We start from the raw sequence: 21791 nt of genomic DNA, 5'->3' as shown, positions 1-21791 counted from the left end.
AGGACCCCCATGGACCCTCACAGAGCAGGTACTGTTTGGGTGGTGGATCATTCTCAGCACTGCAGTAACACTGACGTGGTGGTGGTGTGTTAGTGTGTGTTGCGCTGGTGCGAGTGGATCAGACACAGCAGTGCTGCTGGAGTTTTAAACACCTCAGTGTCACTGCTGGACTGAGAATAGTCCACCAACCAAAAATATCCAGCCAACAGCGTCCTGTGGGCAGCGTCCTGTGACCACTGATGAAGGACTGGAGGATGACCAACACAAACTGTGCAGCAGCAGATGAGCTATCGTCTCTGACTTTACATCTACAAAGTGGACCGACAAGGTAGGAGTGTCTAATAGAGTGGACAGTGAGTGGACACACCCTGTTTAAAAACTCCAGCAGCACTGCTGTGTCTGATCCACTCGTACCAGCACAACACACACTAACACACCACCACCACGTCAGTGTTACTGCAGTGCTGAGAATGATCCACCACCCAAACAGTACCTGCTCTGTGAGGGTCCATGGGGGTCCTGACCACTGAAGAACAGGGTAAAAGAGGGCTAACAAAGTATCAGAGAAACAGATGGACTACAGTCTGTAACTGTAGAACTACAGAGTGAAACCATATGGTCAGTGGAGCTGATAAAATGGACAAACGGGCTGATCAGTGTGTATGTCTGTAAACATACAAGACATTTCAGTTAAACAGACTTTACAGCAACCTGTTTGTATGTTTCACAAAAACATAAACATTAATAAAACCTATCAGCCCTTAGAAAACTGCCCCAGCCCACCATAACTATCCTTTACCTTCAAATATAACCATTAAAATGCATAATTATTTTTGCATTAATATGCAAATTCATTTAACATCTTGCTACAAACCACAGCAGCTTTTTAAAGCTGTGACTGCAACACTCAGCAATAACCAGAGTGGAGTGAAGGACCAGGCGCAGCAATGTTTAACCAGAACTCTGTTCCTTTAGAGATGCAGTATGTATACATCCAACACAAATAAGATAAGAGACAGAGGGCCTTGACTGTTAAGGAGCCTATAAGAAGCCAATCTAGACTGGGCCAAAGAAGAAAACTAAATCAAACATAACACTCAATTAATTAATCTAGTGTTACGCTGGACTAGAAACAAACAAAACAAAACCCTACCTACTTAACATCTACCCTAACAAAGGAATGCGTACAGAAGCACATCCGCCTACTGACCTGGCATATCTAGACAATTTGTCCTATGGAGACAATGGGAAAGACGTCCCAACCTTACCCATTGGACTATCCAAATAATTAAGACAACTACAAACATCAAAACGAGACATTAGCCCTGTTTGGACAGACTGAAAGGAGCAATGAGCAATTTTTTACTTCGTCTTATGAAGCAACCAGTGTGGCATGGTCCTGCTGGAAGGTTAACCTCTGTCCCCAATCTCTGGCAAAACCTCTTCAAGAACTGCCTTATATTTAGTGCCGTCCATCTTTCCTTCAGTCCTGACCAGTTTTTCAGTCCCTGCTGATGAAAAGTGTCCCTACAGCATGATGCTGCCACCACCATGCTTCACTGTGGGAATTGTGTTCTCAGGGTGACGGGAGTGTTGGGTTTGTGCCAGACGTAGCATTTCAATGATATCCACAAGTTCAGTTTCAGTCTTATCTGACCAGAGAACCTTCTTCCGTGTGTTTGGGGAGTCATATGCTGTTTAGAAGTCCTGTTTTTTTTTGTTTTTTTTTTCTTTAAGCAATGGCTTTTTTTCCTGACCACTCTTCCATAAAGCCCCGCTCTGTAGAATGTACAGCTTAGTGTTCCTATGTACAGATACTCCCATCTCTGCTGTGGATCTTTGCAGCTCCTTCTGTGTTATCTTTGGTGTCCTTGTTGAATCTCTGACTAATGCCATTCTGGTCTGGTCAGTGAGTTGTGGTGAGCGGCCTTCTCTTGTCAGGTTTGTAGTGGTGCCATATTCTTTTCATTTTGTTAGAACGGATTTAATGATGCTCTGTGGGATGTTCAGTTTGGGATATTATATTATTTATTTTAGTGTTTTTACCCATCTCTGGTCTACACTTCACAACTTTTGTCTCTGACCTGTTCAGAGAGCTTCTTGGTCTTTGCTTAGTGGTGTTTCAGACTCGGGGGGTCTTTTAGAACAGGTGTATTGATACTGACCTCATTTGATACTGTTTATACAGGTGGACCTTAATCAACTGTGATTTCTGAAGTTAATTGGTTGGACCAGATCTTATTTAGGGGTTTCATAGCAAGGGGGGTGAATACATATGCACTCACAACCTTTCAGTTTTTATTTATTTATTTATTTATTTAATAAGATTTTTTTGTTCATTCCATTCCTATTTGGATTATGTTATGTAATGGACCTAAGATCCAAATCCATTTTAATTCCAGGTTGTAATGCAACAAAACAGAAAAAATACCAAGGGGTTGAATACTTGCACAAGGCATTGTACTTCATGTACATCACATAACTGTTTTATATTTTTTTTATTTTTAGAAAAGTTCTCGTGAAATAATGAATGTGTCACTGTCACTTCCTTACAAGAAACTCCCTCATCCTGCGGTCATTCTATTGCCACCCTAAAGCTTTTTTTGACTGTTTTATCAGTGTGGAGACATTTGAGGATTAAGAACATTTTTACAGACGGCCTCCGGATAAACGAAATCCAATCTGAATAGGGCAAAAAACAGAAAACATTAAATGACAACAGCTCAGCATCTTTATAGAGACTAGAGCCACAAAGCAGAGACCCTGAAATCCAGCTTCAAGGACATTTTAGTCCCTCAACATTCAGTCAACCCTGTTATCTGAACACAATCACCCCATGAAACATTGGGAATATCCCAAGCATCAGTAATAACCGTGTAGTTACATGTTAACAGTGCATGCATCAATGTAACGCCTGGTGATGTATTCACTGTTACAGATGGATTACAGCAGGGCAGCTTATGTAAGTACACATTTGTATCAACTTCAGTTTGTATTTACAAATATTATAAATAATTACACAAGTGTATCTTGATTGTTGTACCAGCATATTTTCTCTTATGTAATTACACCCATGTAACATGGTGAACTATTGTGTTGTGATATAGTAACCAAAAAAAAGTTCTGGCTTTAAAATTTTCTGTATTTATGTATTTAAAAGCCAGAGCAGAACTTTTGTCTAGGTTACCATGTCACATAAGTGTACATAAGGAAAGTCTTATTGGAAAAAAGCGGTTTCACCCTATTTTACATGTAATTACAAAACAGAAAATATGCCGTTATTTTTGATTATGTATGTAAATATACTGTAATAATTATACTGTAATATATACAGTAATAATTAAAAAGTTGATACGTGTGTTTACATAAGCAGTATGACTGTAAACCATGTAACAGTGACTATAATGCTATTAATGTGTAATTACACAGTTAGTGATGTTATATTAATGATGTAGAAATAAAATTTCTTGTTCAAAGATATTGTGATATTGACAGGGACTAAAAGTACATTGTTCATTTAATAAATACATTTTAAGAACATCATTAGAATGTCCTTCATCTCCTTGTGCCATTAGCATGGATGCTATTAAGCCACATTTTGTGTATATGCTAATTATATGCTAGAAAACTCAACCCTGATACATCTTAGTCAGCAAAGAACCCCTGTAATGTTGTCGGTGGTTAACACTCTTAGATAATATGAGCACACAGATAGTGGTTAAATGGCACTTCAGTCATAAAATCTGCCTGGAGGGCCTTTTAGCATCTTCTCTGCCTTTTTCATTGTAGTTGGGGGGGTAATGAGTTTCCTTTGTCTAAGAGGAGCTTTAAAATGCTGGCATTTCTACTTCATCATCATTTCTATTTAGATTTAGCACCTCAGGACTGCATGAGAAAAGGTGGTAAACTCGTAAAATAATCTTCAAACAGCGGAATATCATCTCCTAGATAAGGAAATACAATCCGTCTCCGTGTCACTCCGGCTGTAAATCTGATGTCTTCTCCCGGCGCTTATTACCGTCCCAATGCTGAGTCATCGGTCCTCTAAGGGCATCATCTAGAGCTCTAATTTGGTGGGCCGAAACGTAACGCATTGTATAAAATCAGCAAGTCCATAATTTTGTAATTACTTTACGAATAACAGGGTTTTATTTCGCAGGGCGTTCGGCTATCTGGAGAAAAATCCGCGGTTTTACGATCTAACTGGCTGTTATGTGCAGATAAACACTGTTATTTTACTGGGGCAAAGTGGCTTATGCCTGCACGGCTCCGTTACAGCCTCTAATGGCTCAGTCATGGCTCTGCCTCCCTCCACTTTGTGAGGAAGCCAGATAAATGGCGCACATTCGATTGCAGTGCATTCGCAATTTATTTGGTGGTGAGACATGCAACAACCCAATTACACACAATCATGCAAAACCATGCAAGCGGTGGGTCCGATATTAGGCGTTAATGAAATGTAACCCGGTGGCATTCACTGCTCCCCACCGCTGAGCCGCTGCCTCGGTTGAAATGGAAATGCACGTTTATTTCTGGCTCTGACAGAATTGGCAAATCCCCCATCAACCACTACAAGCACATCCTGTAGTAAGGCAGTAATTCAAACCCCTGTTTAACGTGGCCTCTCTGTGTTCCACTGGTGGATGTGTTCATTTGTGAAAGTTCAGATTTAGGCACTACTGAAGCAGCTCCAGTTGAAGGAAAAGCCTCAGAGAAGACAAACCAACAGAGGACTGCAGGGCTCCTTTGGCTTTTTTGTTGTCCACAAGCTTGTTTTCAGCCAGGGCTGTTTGGAGGTTCTAGTAAATAAAAGATAAGCTCACGCTAGCTCTCCTCCTGCACGCTCGTGTTAACCCCCAAACGTACGCACCACCATCCCTGCACACCCTCAGTCCATTTCTCATCTTTTTCTTCTTTGTTTCTCCATCTTTACCCGCTCTCCTTTCAGAGGAGAAGCTAAACAGAAATAAGCCCCAAAAATGCAGGAGGGGCAGGAGAATAAACAGCAAGCTGTTCTGATTTGGGTCACACATTTTGCTGATTCTCTGGCTTATTTATAAATGCTAAAATAGATATTTAACTGCTATGTTTAGGTTATGGACAGGGATAAGATATTATCCCTGTATTTACAAAGCTTTAGTTTTAATATCTACTTTATTTTTCTCTACTTTTTAAAGGTTTTTTTTTTTTTGACATGATGGAATCACTTTTCGTTGGCAGCAAGGACAAACTACAAAAATAACTGTACCGGAAGGAATGTGGATTTTTTTTTTTTTAATCATTAGTTGGTGCTGCTCAGTTTTTATTTATATATATTTTATATTTAGACAGAATGTGGTTGGTCTGAATCTAGCTGACAAAATTCTGTCTGACCTTCAATGTAACTCCAACAAATATTATCTGAATCTGATGGTAGCCTGACAAAATAACAAAATTCCGTCTGAACCGACTGCAGCCCCACAAAATTCCATCTGAACCGACTGTAGCCCACAAAATTCTGTCTGAACTCGACTGTAGCCCCACAAAATTCTGTCTGAACCGACTGTAGCTCACAAAATTCTGCCTGAACTCGACTGTAGCCCCACAAAATTCTGCCTGAACTCGACTGTAGCCTCACAAAATTCTGTCTGAACTCGACTGTAGCCCACAAAATTCTGTCTGAACCGACTGTAGCCCACAAAATTCTGCCTGAACCGACTGTAGCCCACAAAATTCTGCCTGAACTCAACTGTAGCCCACAAAATTCTGCCTGAACTCAACTGTAGCCCACAAAATTCCGTCTGAACCGACTGCAGCCCACAAAATTCTGTCTGAACCGACTGTAGCCCACAAAATTCTGTCTGAACCGACTGTAGCCCACAAAATTCTGTCTGAACCGACTGTAGCCCCACAAAATTCCGTCTGAACCGACTGCAGCCCACAAAATTCTGTCTGAACTCGACTGTAGCCCCACAAAATTCCGTCTGAACCGACTGTAGCCCACAAAATTTGTCTGAACTCGACTGTAGCCCACAAAATCTGTCTGAACTCGATTGTAGCCCACAAAATTCTGTCTGAACCGACTGTAGCCCACAAAATTGTCTGAACCGACTGTAGCCCACAAAATCTGTCTGAACTCGACTGTAGCCCACAAAATTTTGTCTGAACTCGACTGTAGCCCCACAAAATTCTGTCGGAACTCGACTGTAGCCCACAAAATTCCGTCTGAACTCGACTGTAGCCCACAAAATTCCATCTGAACCGACTGTAGCCCACAAAATTGTACTACGTACTGTAGTACGTCAAAATTCTGTCTGAACTTAAAGGTGCGGTCAGCCAATCTTTAGTTTTTAAGTTTTCCGATTCTGTACCTGGTGTTGCATCAGGTTGAATAGGACTCTGGCAGAAATTCTTGACATATATTTTCCTTCCAATCAACATTTTCTGCTGGATTTGCTCTCTAATCTATAGTGGACCATGAGAAGTAAGTGCTGTTCTTTCCTTCTGCTCCTCGAATCTGTCTGTGAAGTCGCAGGTGTGGGTGCAGGTGCATATGCAGACAGAAACGATGACGCATGTCAGACACTTGCTGGGCGATAATGCTATTCCAGGCACACAGGGACACACAGACTGTTCTGATTCGGCCCCTCGCTGTCTCCTCACGCCCCCCGCCAGGTTCAAACGCTCACTCAAACACAAACTCAGGACACTCATCCACCCTCCTGTCAACCCCCATCAAAAAGAGCCTTTCAAAATCGGCCGCGGACGTGATGTGAAGGCCCACGCTTTTAGCACGCTGCTTTAGGTGGAAAATTGACTGCGTCCATCATTATAAGCCTGTTCTGTTCAGCGAGAGGCCGAAGCTGATGGATTTTTCTTTCTGTTCTTGGCGGCACTTCTTGTTCAAATGTGTCCTTTCTCCCTGTTTGACTCCTTTATTGCTGAGTGTGCATAATGAGGGCGCTCCCCAGAGAGCAAGGTCGGTTTGAGTTCAGCTTTAACAAAATAAACTATCTCTCCGTTCTGCCCATGAGAAATCTTTGTCGTGAGAAATGTGTTTACCCAGATTTTTCCACTTTTATTCACGCGCACGGTCCGCCGGGGAATAGCGTGTAACAGCTCAGCTCAGGGACGTCATTATTTGAATTCTGTGCTGTGAAGTGTGTAAATAAGACCTTGCCTTGTGTGCATGCTTGAGGACCTTTTAAAAGTTTGGACATGTCTACAGACAAAAGAAATTTTTTTTTATTATTCTCCACATTTTAGAATATTAGTGAAGATACAATTTAACACATGGGACGGAGAAAATAAAGATATTTCAATCCAAAAGCTTAAGATTATGTATTGTTAGATGGGCTCAAACCTTTGATTGGTGTGTTTTAGAGCCTAAAATGAATACTTCATTCTGAGGTGATGATTTGGTGTTGATGTTCTTACCCACAACGTAAAGAGGAGTAAAATCACCGTAACATATGACCCTGAGTGAATTACTGCTTTTATGGAACAGCACCATTTATGATGAAAGAAATCACCAAAATTAAATCTTTTTTAATAATAATACAAATACAAATGGGAGATTTGAGCACCGTTAAAAGTGTGCAATCTACTTTGCGTCATAAAACATTTGTATGACATGGAAACAAGCAGAGATTTGAGCTCAATCTCGCTTTAGTGCATGAAATCAAGCGCCAGCCTGTCAGCACTTACATATTATTTACATAAAGCACGCCATGATTCATGTAGATGTTTAGGTAGGTAGCCAACAAAATAACAGCATACAATGGCTTGTGAGCCAACGGCTGTGCTTGTAGGTGGAGTTTGAAGTGGAGCAGTGAGTGCATTGCTCCCCCCCCTCCCCCACACTGACCAAACTTTATAGTGTTAAAATTATGACATATGGAAGAATAAAATATGAAATACTTTAAACAAATAACATTATCTGCCAATGAAGCACTTACAACTTGTAACAAATGTCTAAATGTAATTGGGTTAATGAATCTAAATAATAATCTGAAAAAGAGAAATATTAGATATATTGAGTGGATGTAAGATTATTTCACTTGACAATATATCACCACAGAGTGGTTTGGTGTGAAACGTTCTGTTCTAGAGGAAACTTACCGAGTCAGAACTGTTCACAGTGGTGGTGATAGGAACCAGACGTCCACCTCTAAAAGCTCCCTCACAGAAAGTTACTACATGAAATGGTTATGAATTCACTGCCTGATGACTGAGACACTGTTTTAGGATAGTTTTGTGATAAAGTTTTGGCCTAAAATGACTTGTTAATCCATTTATTTGAATCCATTCATAGTGGAGGGATACATGTAGGACGTTGTGTGTTGAAATAGTCCACAAAGAAAACGTATTATTTCAGATTTTCCACTATTTCCCATCATCAACATTCCATATAAACTCAGAAGACTCGTGTAGGTTCACTGGTGGTTCTGGATAGTAAATAAAATGTCTATATTTGTGTTGTAGTCATGGCGACCCCTGGTTCCTATCACCACCACTGTAAAGACATCTGAACCATTTCACACCAAACCACTCTGAATCATTTACATCGTTTACCTCTCAACCACTCAATTATGCTGAATATTGAAAAACATCAGTGAAATGATGCCCCTTTAACAACCAGTGGTCAGGTATGGTCAAAAAACCCAGCTGTTATCAGCTTTAACAACATGGGTAGAACTTTTTTTTTTTTTAACCAATCAGACTGTGTGGGCGGAGCTGTTGTATAAAGTGCTATGAACACCTGTACATAATGTTCCAAACCTCTGACCAGTGCTGTATGTCTTCTCTGGGTTCAGAACCGTTTCCACCTGCAGATGACTACACGGGTTCCCCCGTCCGGCCTGGCGGAGCTGCTGCTGGCAGTGTTGGTGAGGGAGGGGTGGCAGGGGGGCGCTGCTGTCCTCTGCCCCGGTTCTGAGGATTCTGGGATATTAGAGCACCTCCAGCACCAGGGCAGGATCGGCCTGGAAGGGGCACATTGGCACCTTTGGGAAACACTTAATCTCTCCCACCGACAGAGGGCAGCAGAGAGCCGAGAAGAAGAGGACAATGGGGAAGAAGAGGTGACCAAGCTTTTTCATTGATTTATGTTTATTTAATTATTAATTTATTTACATTACCAATCACATTGACTCTGAAGACTACCACACATCGCACACTCTGCACAGCCAAATATTCGAAACAATTGTTTTTAATGGAGTTACGCACACCTAGCCAACCAGATGTGGCTCCTAGTGGTTGGTATAGTGTAGTGGTTGGTGTAGTGTAGTGGGTAGTGATTGTAGTGTATTGGGTAGTGGTTGTAGTGTAGTGGGTAGTGGTTGATGTAGTGTAGTGGCTGGTATAGTGTAGTGGGTAGTGGTTGGTGTACTGTAGTGTAGTGGGTAGTGGTTGGTGTAGTGTAGTGGTTGGTGTAGTGTAGTGGGTACTGGTTGGTGTACTGTAGTGTAGTGGGTAGTGGTTGGTGTAGTGTAGTGGTTGGTGTAGTGTAGTGGGTAGTGGTTGGTGTACTGTAGTGTAGTGGGTAGTGGTTGGTGTACTGTAGTGTAGTGGGTAGTGGTTGGTGTAGTGTAGTGGGTAGTGGTTGGTGTAGTGTAGTGGGTAGTGGTTGGTGTACTGTAGTGGGTAGTGGTTGGTACGGTGTAGTGGGTAGTGGTTGGTATAGTGTAGTGGGTAGTGGTTGGTGTAGTGTAGTGGGTAGTGGTTGGTATAGTGTAGTGGGTAGTGGTTGGTGTAGTGTAGTGGTTGGTGTAGTGTAGTGGGTAGTGGTTGGTGTACTGTAGTGTAGTGGGTAGTGGTTGGTGTAGTGTAGTGGGTAGTGTTTGGTATGGTGTAGTGGGTAGTGGTTGGTGTAGTGTAGTGGGTAGTGGTTGGTATAGTGTAGTGGTTGGTGTAGTGTAGTGGGTAGTGGTTGGTGTAGTGTAGTGGTTGGTGTAGTGTAGTGGGTAGTGGTTGGTATAGTGTAGTGGGTAACACCTCTGCTTTCTACACTGTAGACTGGGGGTCAATCCCTGCCTGGGTGAACACCCTACACTATACCAATAAGAGTCCTTGGGCAAGACTCCTAACACCACCTTCGCCTGTCTGTGTAAAATGATCAAATTGTAAGTCGCCCTGAATGTTGGTGTCTGCCAAATATCATAAACGTAAATGACTTTAAATTACACAGAGAAGGGCAGCCAGTCTTCATACAGACAAATGCTAATGGTCTGTTACCTCGGCTAACATTACTAGCTTAGCCTTTTTCAGCTTGAAAACAGCCTGTTTGTGAACTGAGAGTAAACTGACGGAGTGACGATGGATGTTGAATGAAATTAAGCTTTCAATTTATACAAATAAAGTGTAAAAATGATCTTGAACTTGAGATGTTTTGGCTCTCACTGCATGCATTATGTAGCTGCGCTCTGCTACGTGACTCTGCAGAGCATGTCGCGATGCAGCGCATCCGGTGTGCAGTGGCCTCTACACCATATCTACAGAAATTACATATTAGTTTTACAGTAGATGCTGAATAGTTGATAATAGTTTCTGAATAATTCATAATTCATAGTAGATCCGTAATAATTCATAATAGTTACTGAATAATCTATAGATACTGAAAAATTTATGAATAAGCTTATATAGATTATGGTTCCTGCTGAAAAACACAGCACCATCATCTAGTACTGGTCACAATGCATCATCGTGCTGGTTGACCGCATTTTCTGTTCTGTTCAATAATCCCTAATAGACTTGATTATGGGGTTTCTGACACTGTTTCACAGTGAAAAGTCAAAAAAATTATCAAAACGTCTGCTTTTCTGGCTGCTGCTGCTGTTTTTAGCTGTGATAATGTACTTTAGTCCTTGTTATACATTTCTATTCCTTCTGAAGATCAAGACTCTGTAGACTAACCAGCTGTGTGTCGGATATTTCTCAGTGGATTTTGCAAAATTTTCTACAATTAAATCATGAAAAAACTGAAATACTGATTGTTGGTACAGAAACTCAGAGAAAAATGATTTATGAGGAACTTGGTTATTTAGCTTCATCTACCAAACCTGAAGTACGAAACCTGGGTGTGATCTTAGACTCTGAGCTCTGTTTTATCTGCATGTAAACACAGACACTAAAGTAGCTTCTTATCATTTGAGAAATATCGCTAAGGTTCAGCCTTTTCTCTCTCAGAGCGACGCAGAGAAACTTGTTCATACATTTGTTACAGCAGAGTTGATCACTGTAATGGTCTTCTTACTGGACTTCCTAAGAAAATCATACATCCTTTACAACTCGGACAAAATGTAGCAGCATCCTAACGAAAACAACACAGAGAGATCAGATCAGTCCTGTTTTAAAAGAGCTGCACTGGCTGCCTGTATCATTCAGGATAGATTTCAAGGTTCTGCTACTAGCCTTTAAAGCTCAAAACAACCTAGCATCTACTTACATCACAGAGTGTCTGTCTGTTTATGTTCCAGCACGTAATCTAAGATCTGCAGATAGTGGCCTTCAACAGAGACCCTCTGTACAATACAGAAAACATGGAGAGACTCTTTCAGTTATTCTGCTTCTAAACTGTGGAGCTCAGTTCACCTTTTATTAGACAGTCGAGCTCAGAGCTCACTTTTAAGAAGCACCTAAAAACGGATCTCTTTAAATCAGCATTTAACTAAAACTGAACGTCTCATGGTTTTTATCTTTTAATTTAATTTTCTTCATTTTCTTCTGATTCTAATTAAGTACTAATGATCTTTTCTATAACTGTTTTATCACCTGTCTGTAAAGCACTTTGAGCTGCCACCGACATGAAAAGTGCTATATAAGCAAAATTATTATTATTATTATTATTATTATTATTACTATTATTATTATTACTATTATTATTATTGTTTATAGAAAACAGTGAGTCATACAGTGTCAGAAACCACATAATCAAGTCTATTAGAGATACTGAACACCTCCACATGCTTTGATGTATGCAGTTAGCCCATGTTAATAAATGCTAGTAATAAGCTTCACAGTTACTAGTTAGCATTAGCCTCATAGCTCCAGTTTTAAACTAAAGAAGCAAACTTTAGACATCAAACATGTCTCGGCTGATCATTTGTGGTAAAAAGGGAATGAGGGTCAAGTTCATTTGAATTTTTGCCCAATCTGTTCTTTAAAGGGTTTAAATTGATTAAATAAAAATAAAGTCCGCACAGTTTTCTTGTTTTTAGGTGACCGAGCTCCTCTCCCAACTCTTGAGCCGGACCCCCTCCGCGCTGGCCTCCAGCGTCCTCCTGTTCGGCTCTGACCCAGAGTGCGTGGCCACCGTCCTGCGGGGGGCGTCCCAGCTCAGCCTGACCCTTCACCCCACGCACTGGATCATGGGGTTCCCCCTCAGTCTGGACGCTCTGCACTCCATAGGCTCCCCACTGGGCCTGCTGGCCTATGGAGAGGTCAACCGCAAACCGCTCAACTTCTACATCCGCGACGCACTGCAGCTGATCGGCCGAGCCGTGTTCACCGCCACGGCGATCAGACCCGACCTGGCGCTCATCCAGAACGTGGTCAACTGCCTTGATAAGCCCAATAAACATGAGGTTCCCTCGTCCGGACAGTACCTGGCCAGGTAAGCACTCTGGTTCAAAGTGGGTTCCCTGCTGTTGTGATTTTGATGAAAATGTATTGTTATACATACATATAATTATGTAATAAACCTCTGAGAATATGACTGCATTTATTATTCAGTGCTATGCCCATATAAGGACTTACGGGTCTAAGCTCAAATCAAATCAAATCACATTTAGTGTCACAACATTTACACAGGTGCGAAGGTGAGTGAAAATCTTGTAGGACTTAAATATACAAAATATATTTAAGAAAATTCTAAATATGTACACATATACACAATATATACATGAATGTACACCAGTATATATTACCAGTATGATATGTACAGTTGTACACTTTCCATATATGCAATTTACAGGGTGATTTAAAAAGATTCATCTGATTTCAAAATGATTAACTCCAGTTGTACAGACAACATCAACACCATAGTCAAACTCATCCCATACTGGATTGAGCATGTCGGGTGTCGCTGCACTCACGGCTCTTTCAGTGCGATTTCGGAGATCATCCAGTGTTGTGGAACCAACGACGAACGCTCTGAGCTGTTGGAGCTTCACTGCCCACGAAAATCACACAGCACAGTTATGACGGATTCACTCTTATTGAAGTGGAGAACGCAGAACGCTTTCTGCTCAGGGGTCTCATCTCCTCTCAGACTGAAGGGAGCCATCTTCCACTGACAGTCTCAAACTCTATGACCCCCTCTTTCAATTGGATTGTGATTGGTTCCTAGACGCCTCACGGTTGTAAAAAATATGGCTCTTTGAAATCGGATCAATCTTTTTGAATCACCCTGTATGAGTCTGAGGTAGATTAATGAGATGCAGGGTACACAGGGGTAGGAGGGTTGAGAATATATACATATTCCAGATTACAAGATTTGAATAGAAGATGAACAATATGTCAATCTATATGTGCAGGTATAGGTTGGCTAGATAGAAGTTACAGTAAGATTACAGTTAGTGTAGTTAATTAGGTCATTAATAAGCATTTATAACACACATACAGTTGGCAACAGTGACCTGCTGCTTGCCAAATATTAACTTACATTCATCTTTACTGTTAAAGCTCATTTCTGTCTGGTTTATATATATATATGTGTGTGTATATATATATATATATATATATATATATATATATATATATATATATATATATATATTTACATATATATATATATATATATATATATATGTATATATGTATATATGTGTGTGTGTGTGTGTGTGTGTGTGTGTGTGTGTGTGTGTGTATATATCCTTTTTTGCTTTTATACTTATTGTTCCTAGCTCCTTCTATAGCCCTTATGCTGTGTTTACATGTAAGCATTAAAAACTGTTATTTGCTTCACCAATGATGGCATGCAGCCATTAAAACATCGCCATAATAAAACTGAGAATGTTATTATATGTGCTGTTAGTTGTCCTGCTCCAGTTTATTATCCTCCCAGATCCACTGGAGACCCCCAAACTCCAGAGTTTCATAAGTATCAGTCTTCACTCCTAAACCGCGCTGGCTCTCCTGTGTGTATTTACAGCAGGCTGTTAGTCGGTGATCAGACCGCGGGGGGCACTTCCTCTGCGATGTAGTGCTAATCTGCAGCCGTGTCTGGCCGTGCCCTCTGCAGTCTGGATAGATATTCAAATGTATAAGTATCCAGACCATCAGGGATGTGTTCATCTCTAATTAAAAAGATTTTCATCCCTCCAATGTACACTGCTTTTCAAAGGTTTGGAATCACTTGTCACAGACAGTACTGTGGAAACATCATGGACCACCCTTCGTTTATTTCCAGTCAAAACAGACAGAATACAAATTATTAGTTTTTAGCATGAGGAAAAGAGCAGAAAACATTTCTGTGAGAAAATTGAAACTTAATTTAGTGCTGTTTTCAGTAGTCAGTGAGTCACTCTTCACCTTTATTCCAGCTTCTTTTCAGGAGACTCACTTTCAGTTCCTCAAAGAATCTGCAGACACACCTCCAAAGTTCAGTCTTAGAAGCTGGTTGATCATTTTCTGAAGTAATCAAACACGTTCAGTGGTGTTGAGGTCTGGACTCTGGGGTGGTCAGTCCGTCGTTCAGCTTCTTTGTTTGATGTGTCCGTCTCCTTTTCTCAGTGAGGTTCTTCTTGATCAGCTACACATCCTTTCAGACCCACAGCGCTGAGTCGTCTTCTCACAGTGGAAGGATGGACAGAAACACCTGTGGATGTTTTCAGATCTGAAGCAGCTTGATTTTCTCCTCTCTCTCAGAGATGAAAGCTTTAAGTGCTGTTTATCTGATGGGGCAGTTTTGGGGTCAACCAGCTCTTCCAGGTGGTTGTTAGGAGCCACATTTTCTCTGTAGCGTTTAATCAGTTTTAAACTTCGCTTTGACTTTCTCTTTCCCTACGCAAGTGGATTATCTTACATCCATTTTTCTCAAAAATATCTGAAAAATGATTAACTTGAACTTAATGACTAGTTTGAGTGGAAATTACATAAATAAATAAAATAAATGCACAGTACTGTATATAATAAAGTTATTCACTAATAACTGATGCAGTGTAGATTGCAATGTTTGAGACATAATTGAGACATGGTTAAAAAACATAGTACCAAATGTTATTACACAATAAACTGCAATTATTTGTTTACAGTATTAATAATTTCTTTTAAAGAAATGACTTTGAATCCTTATTTGATCAGTGAGATTTGCTCATCACAGCTAACTGCTGTGAAAATTCTCAGATAATGGGAAAACAGAAGCATGATCAAAAGTGCATTCTACTGGAACCTGATTAACTACATAAGTCTGTTACATTTTACCCCATTAGGCTTTTCCTGCTTGTTATGCAGTTACTGTACACAGGCTTTGATTGTTTACAGGCTCTCTAATTGGTCTGAATCTGTCTTTATGATCCATGCAGTTGTTTAGCGTTCTAGAAGTACTGACCATACTCATCATATTCTCAGAATAGAGCACTGTGGTGTAATTTATCCCTGTCATATTGCCTCCATCTGTTCATAACAGTATTAAATATTTTCTTGTTAAGATGGTGAAATGCTATTTCTTTGAAAATGCTGCTTTTTGAATATGAGAAATGGTTAAAACGCCCGTCCCGTCCTGGCAGAATGCAGAGCACGGCCCCACTGTCACAGGCCACACACTGACCTCTATCTAACAGGACACAGCTCAGTCTAACTAAAGCCTGCCAAGATCCGCCTCTGGCCTGTTAATGCCAGAATGTCCAGAATGTCAAGCTCTGCTAAATCCTCCTGTCCTTTCCCTCTCAGCCTGAATCCCCACCATCGCAATCATGTCTATATTAGCTGAGGACATTTATGAGGAATCTGTCTGAGTGAAAATGGTGCTTGCATAAATGGACACTATGGAATGTAACTGCACAGCAAAAAGTATCTTGGCAAGTGAGGTCATCTCATCTCCAGCCAATATATCTAATATTTTGCAGTATGAGATATTGTTATAAGAATGTAATAAGATTATCCTGAACATTTTTACTTGTTTAAAGTGATTTCATGTAGTAAAATTGGTCTCTGCTCCATTGGCAGATAAATTTGCCAGTCGTGACAGTGTAGCTTGGGGTCATAGAGGATTACAGGGTCTTAGAGGGTTATAGAGAGTTCTAGATGGTTACAGATGGTCTTAGAGGGTCTTAGAGGGCTACTGTGGGTTTTAGAGGGTTACATTGGGTCTTAAAGGGATGCATAGTCTTAGAGGATTGTAGATTGTCATCAAGGGTTACAGGTGGTATTAGAGAGCTGTATATGATCGTAGAGGGTTACAGATGGTCTTAGCGGGTTATAGATTGTCTTAGTGAGTGATAGATGGTCTTAGACGGTTGTAAATTGTTTAGATGGTTACATATGATCTTAGAGGGTTATAGACGCTTATAGAGGGTCACAGATGGATGTAGAGGGTTACAGGAGGTGGATCATAAGAGTTACATAGGGTCTTTAGAGAGTCTTAGACCAGGGGTGGGGACCTGAAGTCCTGAAAGGCCTGATTCCTGGACAGTTTGGAGATTTTTCTACTCAAGCACGTCCGATTCAACTCCTCTGCTAATGACCAGGTGTAAGAGGCGTGCTAGAACAGTAAAATCATCAAGTTGTGCTGGACTCTGGCCCTCAGGGTTACAGGTGGTCTTTAAGGGACATAGAGGCTATTGTGTTTTTAGAGGGTTGCGGATGGTTGTAGGGGTCTTAGAGGGTCATAGAAGATATAGTGGTTTATAAAGGGTTACGCATGGTTGTAGAGGGTCTTAGAGGGTCATAGAGGCTATAGTGGTATATAGAGAAATACAGATGGTTTTAGTGTGTCATAGAAGCTATATTGGTTTATAGAGAGTTACACATTGTTATAGAGAGCCTTAGAGGGACACAGAAGCTATAGTGGTTTATAGTGGGTAATACATGGTTATGGAAGGTCTTAGAAGGTCGTAGACACTGTAATGGTTTAGAGAGGGTTACAGATGGTTGTAGAGGGGTTTTAGATGGTTACAGAGGGTCTTTGAGGGTTATAGAGGTTTATAGATGGTTATAAAGGGTCTTATAGGGTTACATAGGCTCAGATGATCATAGAGGCGATAGTGGTTTAGAGAGGGTTGCTGATAGTTATAAATGGTCTAAGAGGGTTATAGAAAGTTATAAAGGGTCTTAGAGGGTAACAGAGGGTCAGAAAAGCTATTGATGTTTATAAAGGGTTACACATGGTTTTAAAGGGTCTAAGAGGGTCAATGCTAATAGAGGCTATAGTGGTTTAGAGAGGGTTACTGATAGTTATAAAGGGCCTTAGAGGGTTACAGAAGGTTATAAAGGGTCTTAGGGGTTTACAGAGGGTCATAAAAGCTATAGAGGTTTATAGAGGGGTATACATGGTTTTAGAGGGTCATAGAAGTACCATAGTGGTTTAGAGAGGATTACAGATGGTTATAAAGGGTCTTGGAGGGTTACAAAGGCTCACAGAGGCTATAGCGGTTTATAGAAGGTCATAGATGGTTGGAAGAGTATAAAAGAATGTAGAGGATTATGGAGGTTTACAGAGGGTTACAGAGATTATAGGGGAGACATTGCATCTGTTAGTAACAAAAGCCTTGAGATACGTTGGCAGTTTCTAAAGGAAAGGTAATTAATGCAGCTGTGCCTCAGGGAAAGGGAGGTTTAACATTTATTATTCAGAGCAATAATCCGCCAGGAATTAACAGATACATAACTGGAATACTTATTTGAGTTGCTGCTCTCTCTCTCTCACATCACGGGGTGGGGCTGTGTAAGAGTTGCCAGAGTGAGCTGATCGCACAATCAGATTTTACCACAGTCTAAACAAACAGTGAAATCACCTTCAGATGTTAGATTAAAGCTCAGCTGTTCCTCCTCATTTTTGTCAGGGCGAGTAAAGATTCCCAGAAATGATAATATATGAACTAATAAATGAAGCAGAGGCCATTGGAGCTTTCTCATTTTTCACTGGATGGATTGCAGAGCCGCTTTAGCGTCTTTAATATTCCCCTCACGCCTCTTCTGGGTGGCTAACTTTTAGGGCCTCGTGTTTTGAAATTTTAAAGGAAAAGTCAGCGCATTTAGGAAAGATAATTGCTCGGAGTGATGAGGACGATGCACAGGCGGTTTGGATCTGATGAAGTCAATATTTAATCTCACAGCAGCTGAAAAACCCCCGACTTTGCACATTATGAAGTTATTCCAGCAATGGAAGTGTCCAGTTCTCACGGTGGACGTGGAGATGTTCTCCATTTTATGGGTTTAAATGATGAAAAGCATTGACTTTCTTGCGTTTTCCTGCATTTCTCCTCCAGTGCAGAGTCTGTTCACACTGAGGCGACTAAAACTGCAGGTCAAAAGGTGAAATTAATGCTCTGACTGTGGAAGTGGTGGTGGAGGGCGCGCGTGGGGTTTATAACCTCGCTTAACCCCGCATCTCTCTCTCTCTCTCTCTCACTCACTCATGGGGAAAATGAGGGCTGTTCATTTCTGCATCCTGACCCAGACATCACCCAACGGCACCCACCTTACCCAGCATGCCCTGCTGATTTATGGATGAGAACCAATCACCAGCCATAAAGAGCAGCTAGGATGGGCTTGCGTGTGGAATGGTAATGTCATATATATGCAGAGCAGCACACATCTGTCTGTGACGGGCCTTGAGAACGGCAGACACGCCTCGTAAGATTTTTACATCACACAGCACACTTTAATATTGCACTTTACACGGACACTTTATTGGAAACCTCTGTATTGTAACTTGCTGGAGTTCAGCTAGAGACTGCAGCTTATCTGTCGATGTACAGTTTGTTAGCCATCCTCTAGTCGTTCATCAAAAGTCAGTTTCTGGATATTATTTTAGCAGTGCATCTCTCTGAGAAGGGGAATAGTCTACCACCTAAAGAAGATCTAGAACAGTGGTCCTGTGGTAAAAAAAGTGATGAATCAGTGATGAATGGTGTTGAGTGGGGGCAGCAACAGATGGACTACAGTTTGTAAAACTGTAAACCTACATATTGGAGCTATAGGGTAGGTGTTTCTAATAAAGTGGCCAGTTAGTGGAGGTACAAGGTAGGTTTTTCCAATAAAGCGTCCAGTGAGTAGAAGCACAAGGTAGGTGTTTTTAATAAAATGGCCAGTGAGTGAAAGCACAAGGTAGGTGTTTCCAATAAAGTGGCCAATGAGTAGAAGCACAAGGTGGGTGTTTCTAATAAAGTGGCCAGTTAGTGGAAGCACAAGGTAGGTGTTTTTAATAAAATGGCCAGTGAGTGAAAGCACAAGGTAGGTGTTTCCAATAAAGTGGCCAGTGAGTAGAACTAAAGGTGTGTGTTTCTAATAAAGTGGCCAGTTAGTGGAAACACAAGGTAGATGTTTCCAATAAATTGGCCAGTTAGTGACAGTACAAGGTGGATGTTTCTAAAAAAGTGACCAGTGAGTGGAAGCGCAAGGTAGGTGTTTCTTATAAAGTGGCCTCTTAATGGAACCACAGTGTAGGTGTTTCCTATAAAGTGGCCAGTTAGTGGAAGCACAACGTGTAGGTGTTTCTAATAAAGAGAACAGCTCCTTATATTCTGTTTGTTAGTCTGGAGTAGGTGAAGAATCAGCTTCTGCCGTCTTTCACTCAGTTCTTCTATAATGTGCTGATAAATAAACTCGTGTTTTGAATCCTATGGTGCTCCGTCATCTGGTCAATAATGTGTCTTATATTGAAGCAATGTGACCAAACAACAAATTGAAAGCCATTATCTGCAAGAAATGACAACTGTGCTCCCCATCTGTATGGATTTTCTCCAGTGGAGCGGCGAGAGACGATGATAGAAGGCTTGTTTCTTCATTTTTCTGATTCCGAATGAGGTGAAAGTTTATCTTGCATTTCTGAAAACAGGATTGTGACCTTCGCTGGCTTGCTCCGTTAAGCTTCGGCATTTCATTAGGAAAGCTTGTCTCTTGGAAATGGCAACTTTTATAAAAGAAGGAAAACATGTTCTTAATTTTAATATACGTTTATGCACTGAGATTTCAGTCCAAGTGCTTTTGGAGCGTTTCTGTATGTCATTTATTACAATATTCACACAATGTAAAGAACAGCTGGTGTTGTCAGATGGTGTAAAGTAGATAAATAAACCCCCAAAAAAGGGATTCCTTTGACAGCTATGATTTGTTACTCACAGACAGGTTCTTCTCTTGTCACAGCGCAGCTCATGCTGCTGGGCTTTATTTGATCTCAACAGTAAATCGTTTAGTATAAACTCTCTCAGAACGCCTGCTGCAATTAAAATGCTAAATATCTCTACGACCACGCAATACAAATTCTACAGAACTACTGCAGAGATGTTTATCTTGTGACACCATGTATAATGTGATTAGACAGAACTGTTAATTCATTTATTTTTATGTTGAGGTGTCAGTTGCAGATCCAACAAGACGTTAAAAGAATATTAAAGCATTATTTAACGCTACATCTAATCGCGTCTGCGCTGTACGGTTGATTACAACAGATAATGTTGGTGTGTTTCCAAGTTTTTAGAAAAGAACCAAAACTAGTTCATTTACACATTTTAGAATTGTAGTAAACGTCAATGTGCAGTTCATGAATAGACACGAAATGCATGACTATATAATGAAAACTTGAAATTACAGCTGCTGTACACTTACAATACTGGTGTGGAGAGGAATTCAAACCAAAATGAAAAGCAATCAGTACAGAGGAAAAACAATGCATGCATGACATTACTGTCCCATAGCGACACACAGAATACATTACAAAATGAAAAATAAACCCTTTATTGCACTGTTTTCACTTTACTTGACTTTACTAAAAACAACACATGAGGATTTGCATTTAAAGAATGAAATGTCAGAACTGGATACAGTCTGCTTTAACATGTAAAGAAGGCACTACTGTACTGCTTTACACTGGGCACACTATAAAAAATAATATCTTAAGTGTAAACATCTTAAATGTGGTCAATAAATCTAATATTCCTCATTATGAGTCTGTTGTAAGAATATTATTAGATTATTCCACCTGTTTCTGTACATTTTTACTTGTTTTAAGTGATTTTATCTGGTGTCTTATTCCATTGGCAGATTAGTTTTTGTTTCGAGAAATAATGAAGATAATTTTGCTTATTTCAAGAAATAATGCTTGAAACAAGTAACATGATCTGCCAATGAAACAAGACACTTTGAAGTGTAGCTAAAACAGTGAATTGCTATGCACACAAGATTGCATTTAACGTATGCATGCATTTAATGTATGCATGCAGAAAATGTGCCAAAATGAAAAGTTAAACATACATTACACTGATTTAACTGTGCTGTACAGTAGAAAGCAGTATATTTGTGCTTTTATGACATTTTAAAGTGGATTGTATTCAGTTCTGACACAAATTCAGCATTTCATTAAAATGTAAATCCTCATGCATTGTTCAGTAAAGAAGTCAAGTGAAGTGAAAACGGTGCAATAGAGGGTTTGTTTTCCATTTTGGCTCATATTCTGCTTGTCACTGTGGAACAATAATGCAATGTGCGCTTTGTTATTCATGATTTTCCACTGTAGTCATTGCTTTTCAATCTGGCATGAATTCCTCTCCATAGTAACGATGAGACAAACTGAGAGAATGTCTTAATGAAGTTTTATCCACCCTTACAGCACTGAAGCAACACAGTCACAGTAAACAAGCAGTTTCCCTTAG

The 21791-nt window shown here is 40.4% G+C and overlaps 1 protein-coding gene across 1 annotated transcript in view; it reads left to right on the top strand.

The window, feature by feature from the left end:
- Window positions 1-21791, top strand: part of grin3ba (glutamate receptor, ionotropic, N-methyl-D-aspartate 3Ba) — a 149422-nt gene that overhangs the window by 68546 nt on the left and 59085 nt on the right. Inside the window, exons 2-3 of the mRNA XM_036597834.1 lie at window positions 8796-9062; window positions 12198-12592. Of these exons, the coding sequence (XP_036453727.1) occupies window positions 8796-9062; window positions 12198-12592 (662 nt within the window). The remainder of the gene's footprint in view (window positions 1-8795; window positions 9063-12197; window positions 12593-21791) is intronic.

Source organism: Colossoma macropomum, unplaced genomic scaffold, assembly GCF_904425465.1.
Source record: "Colossoma macropomum unplaced genomic scaffold, Colossoma_macropomum, whole genome shotgun sequence".
In the NCBI taxonomy this organism is placed as follows: Eukaryota; Metazoa; Chordata; class Actinopteri; order Characiformes; family Serrasalmidae; genus Colossoma; species Colossoma macropomum.
This window is presented reverse-complemented; position numbering and strand designations above follow the sequence as displayed.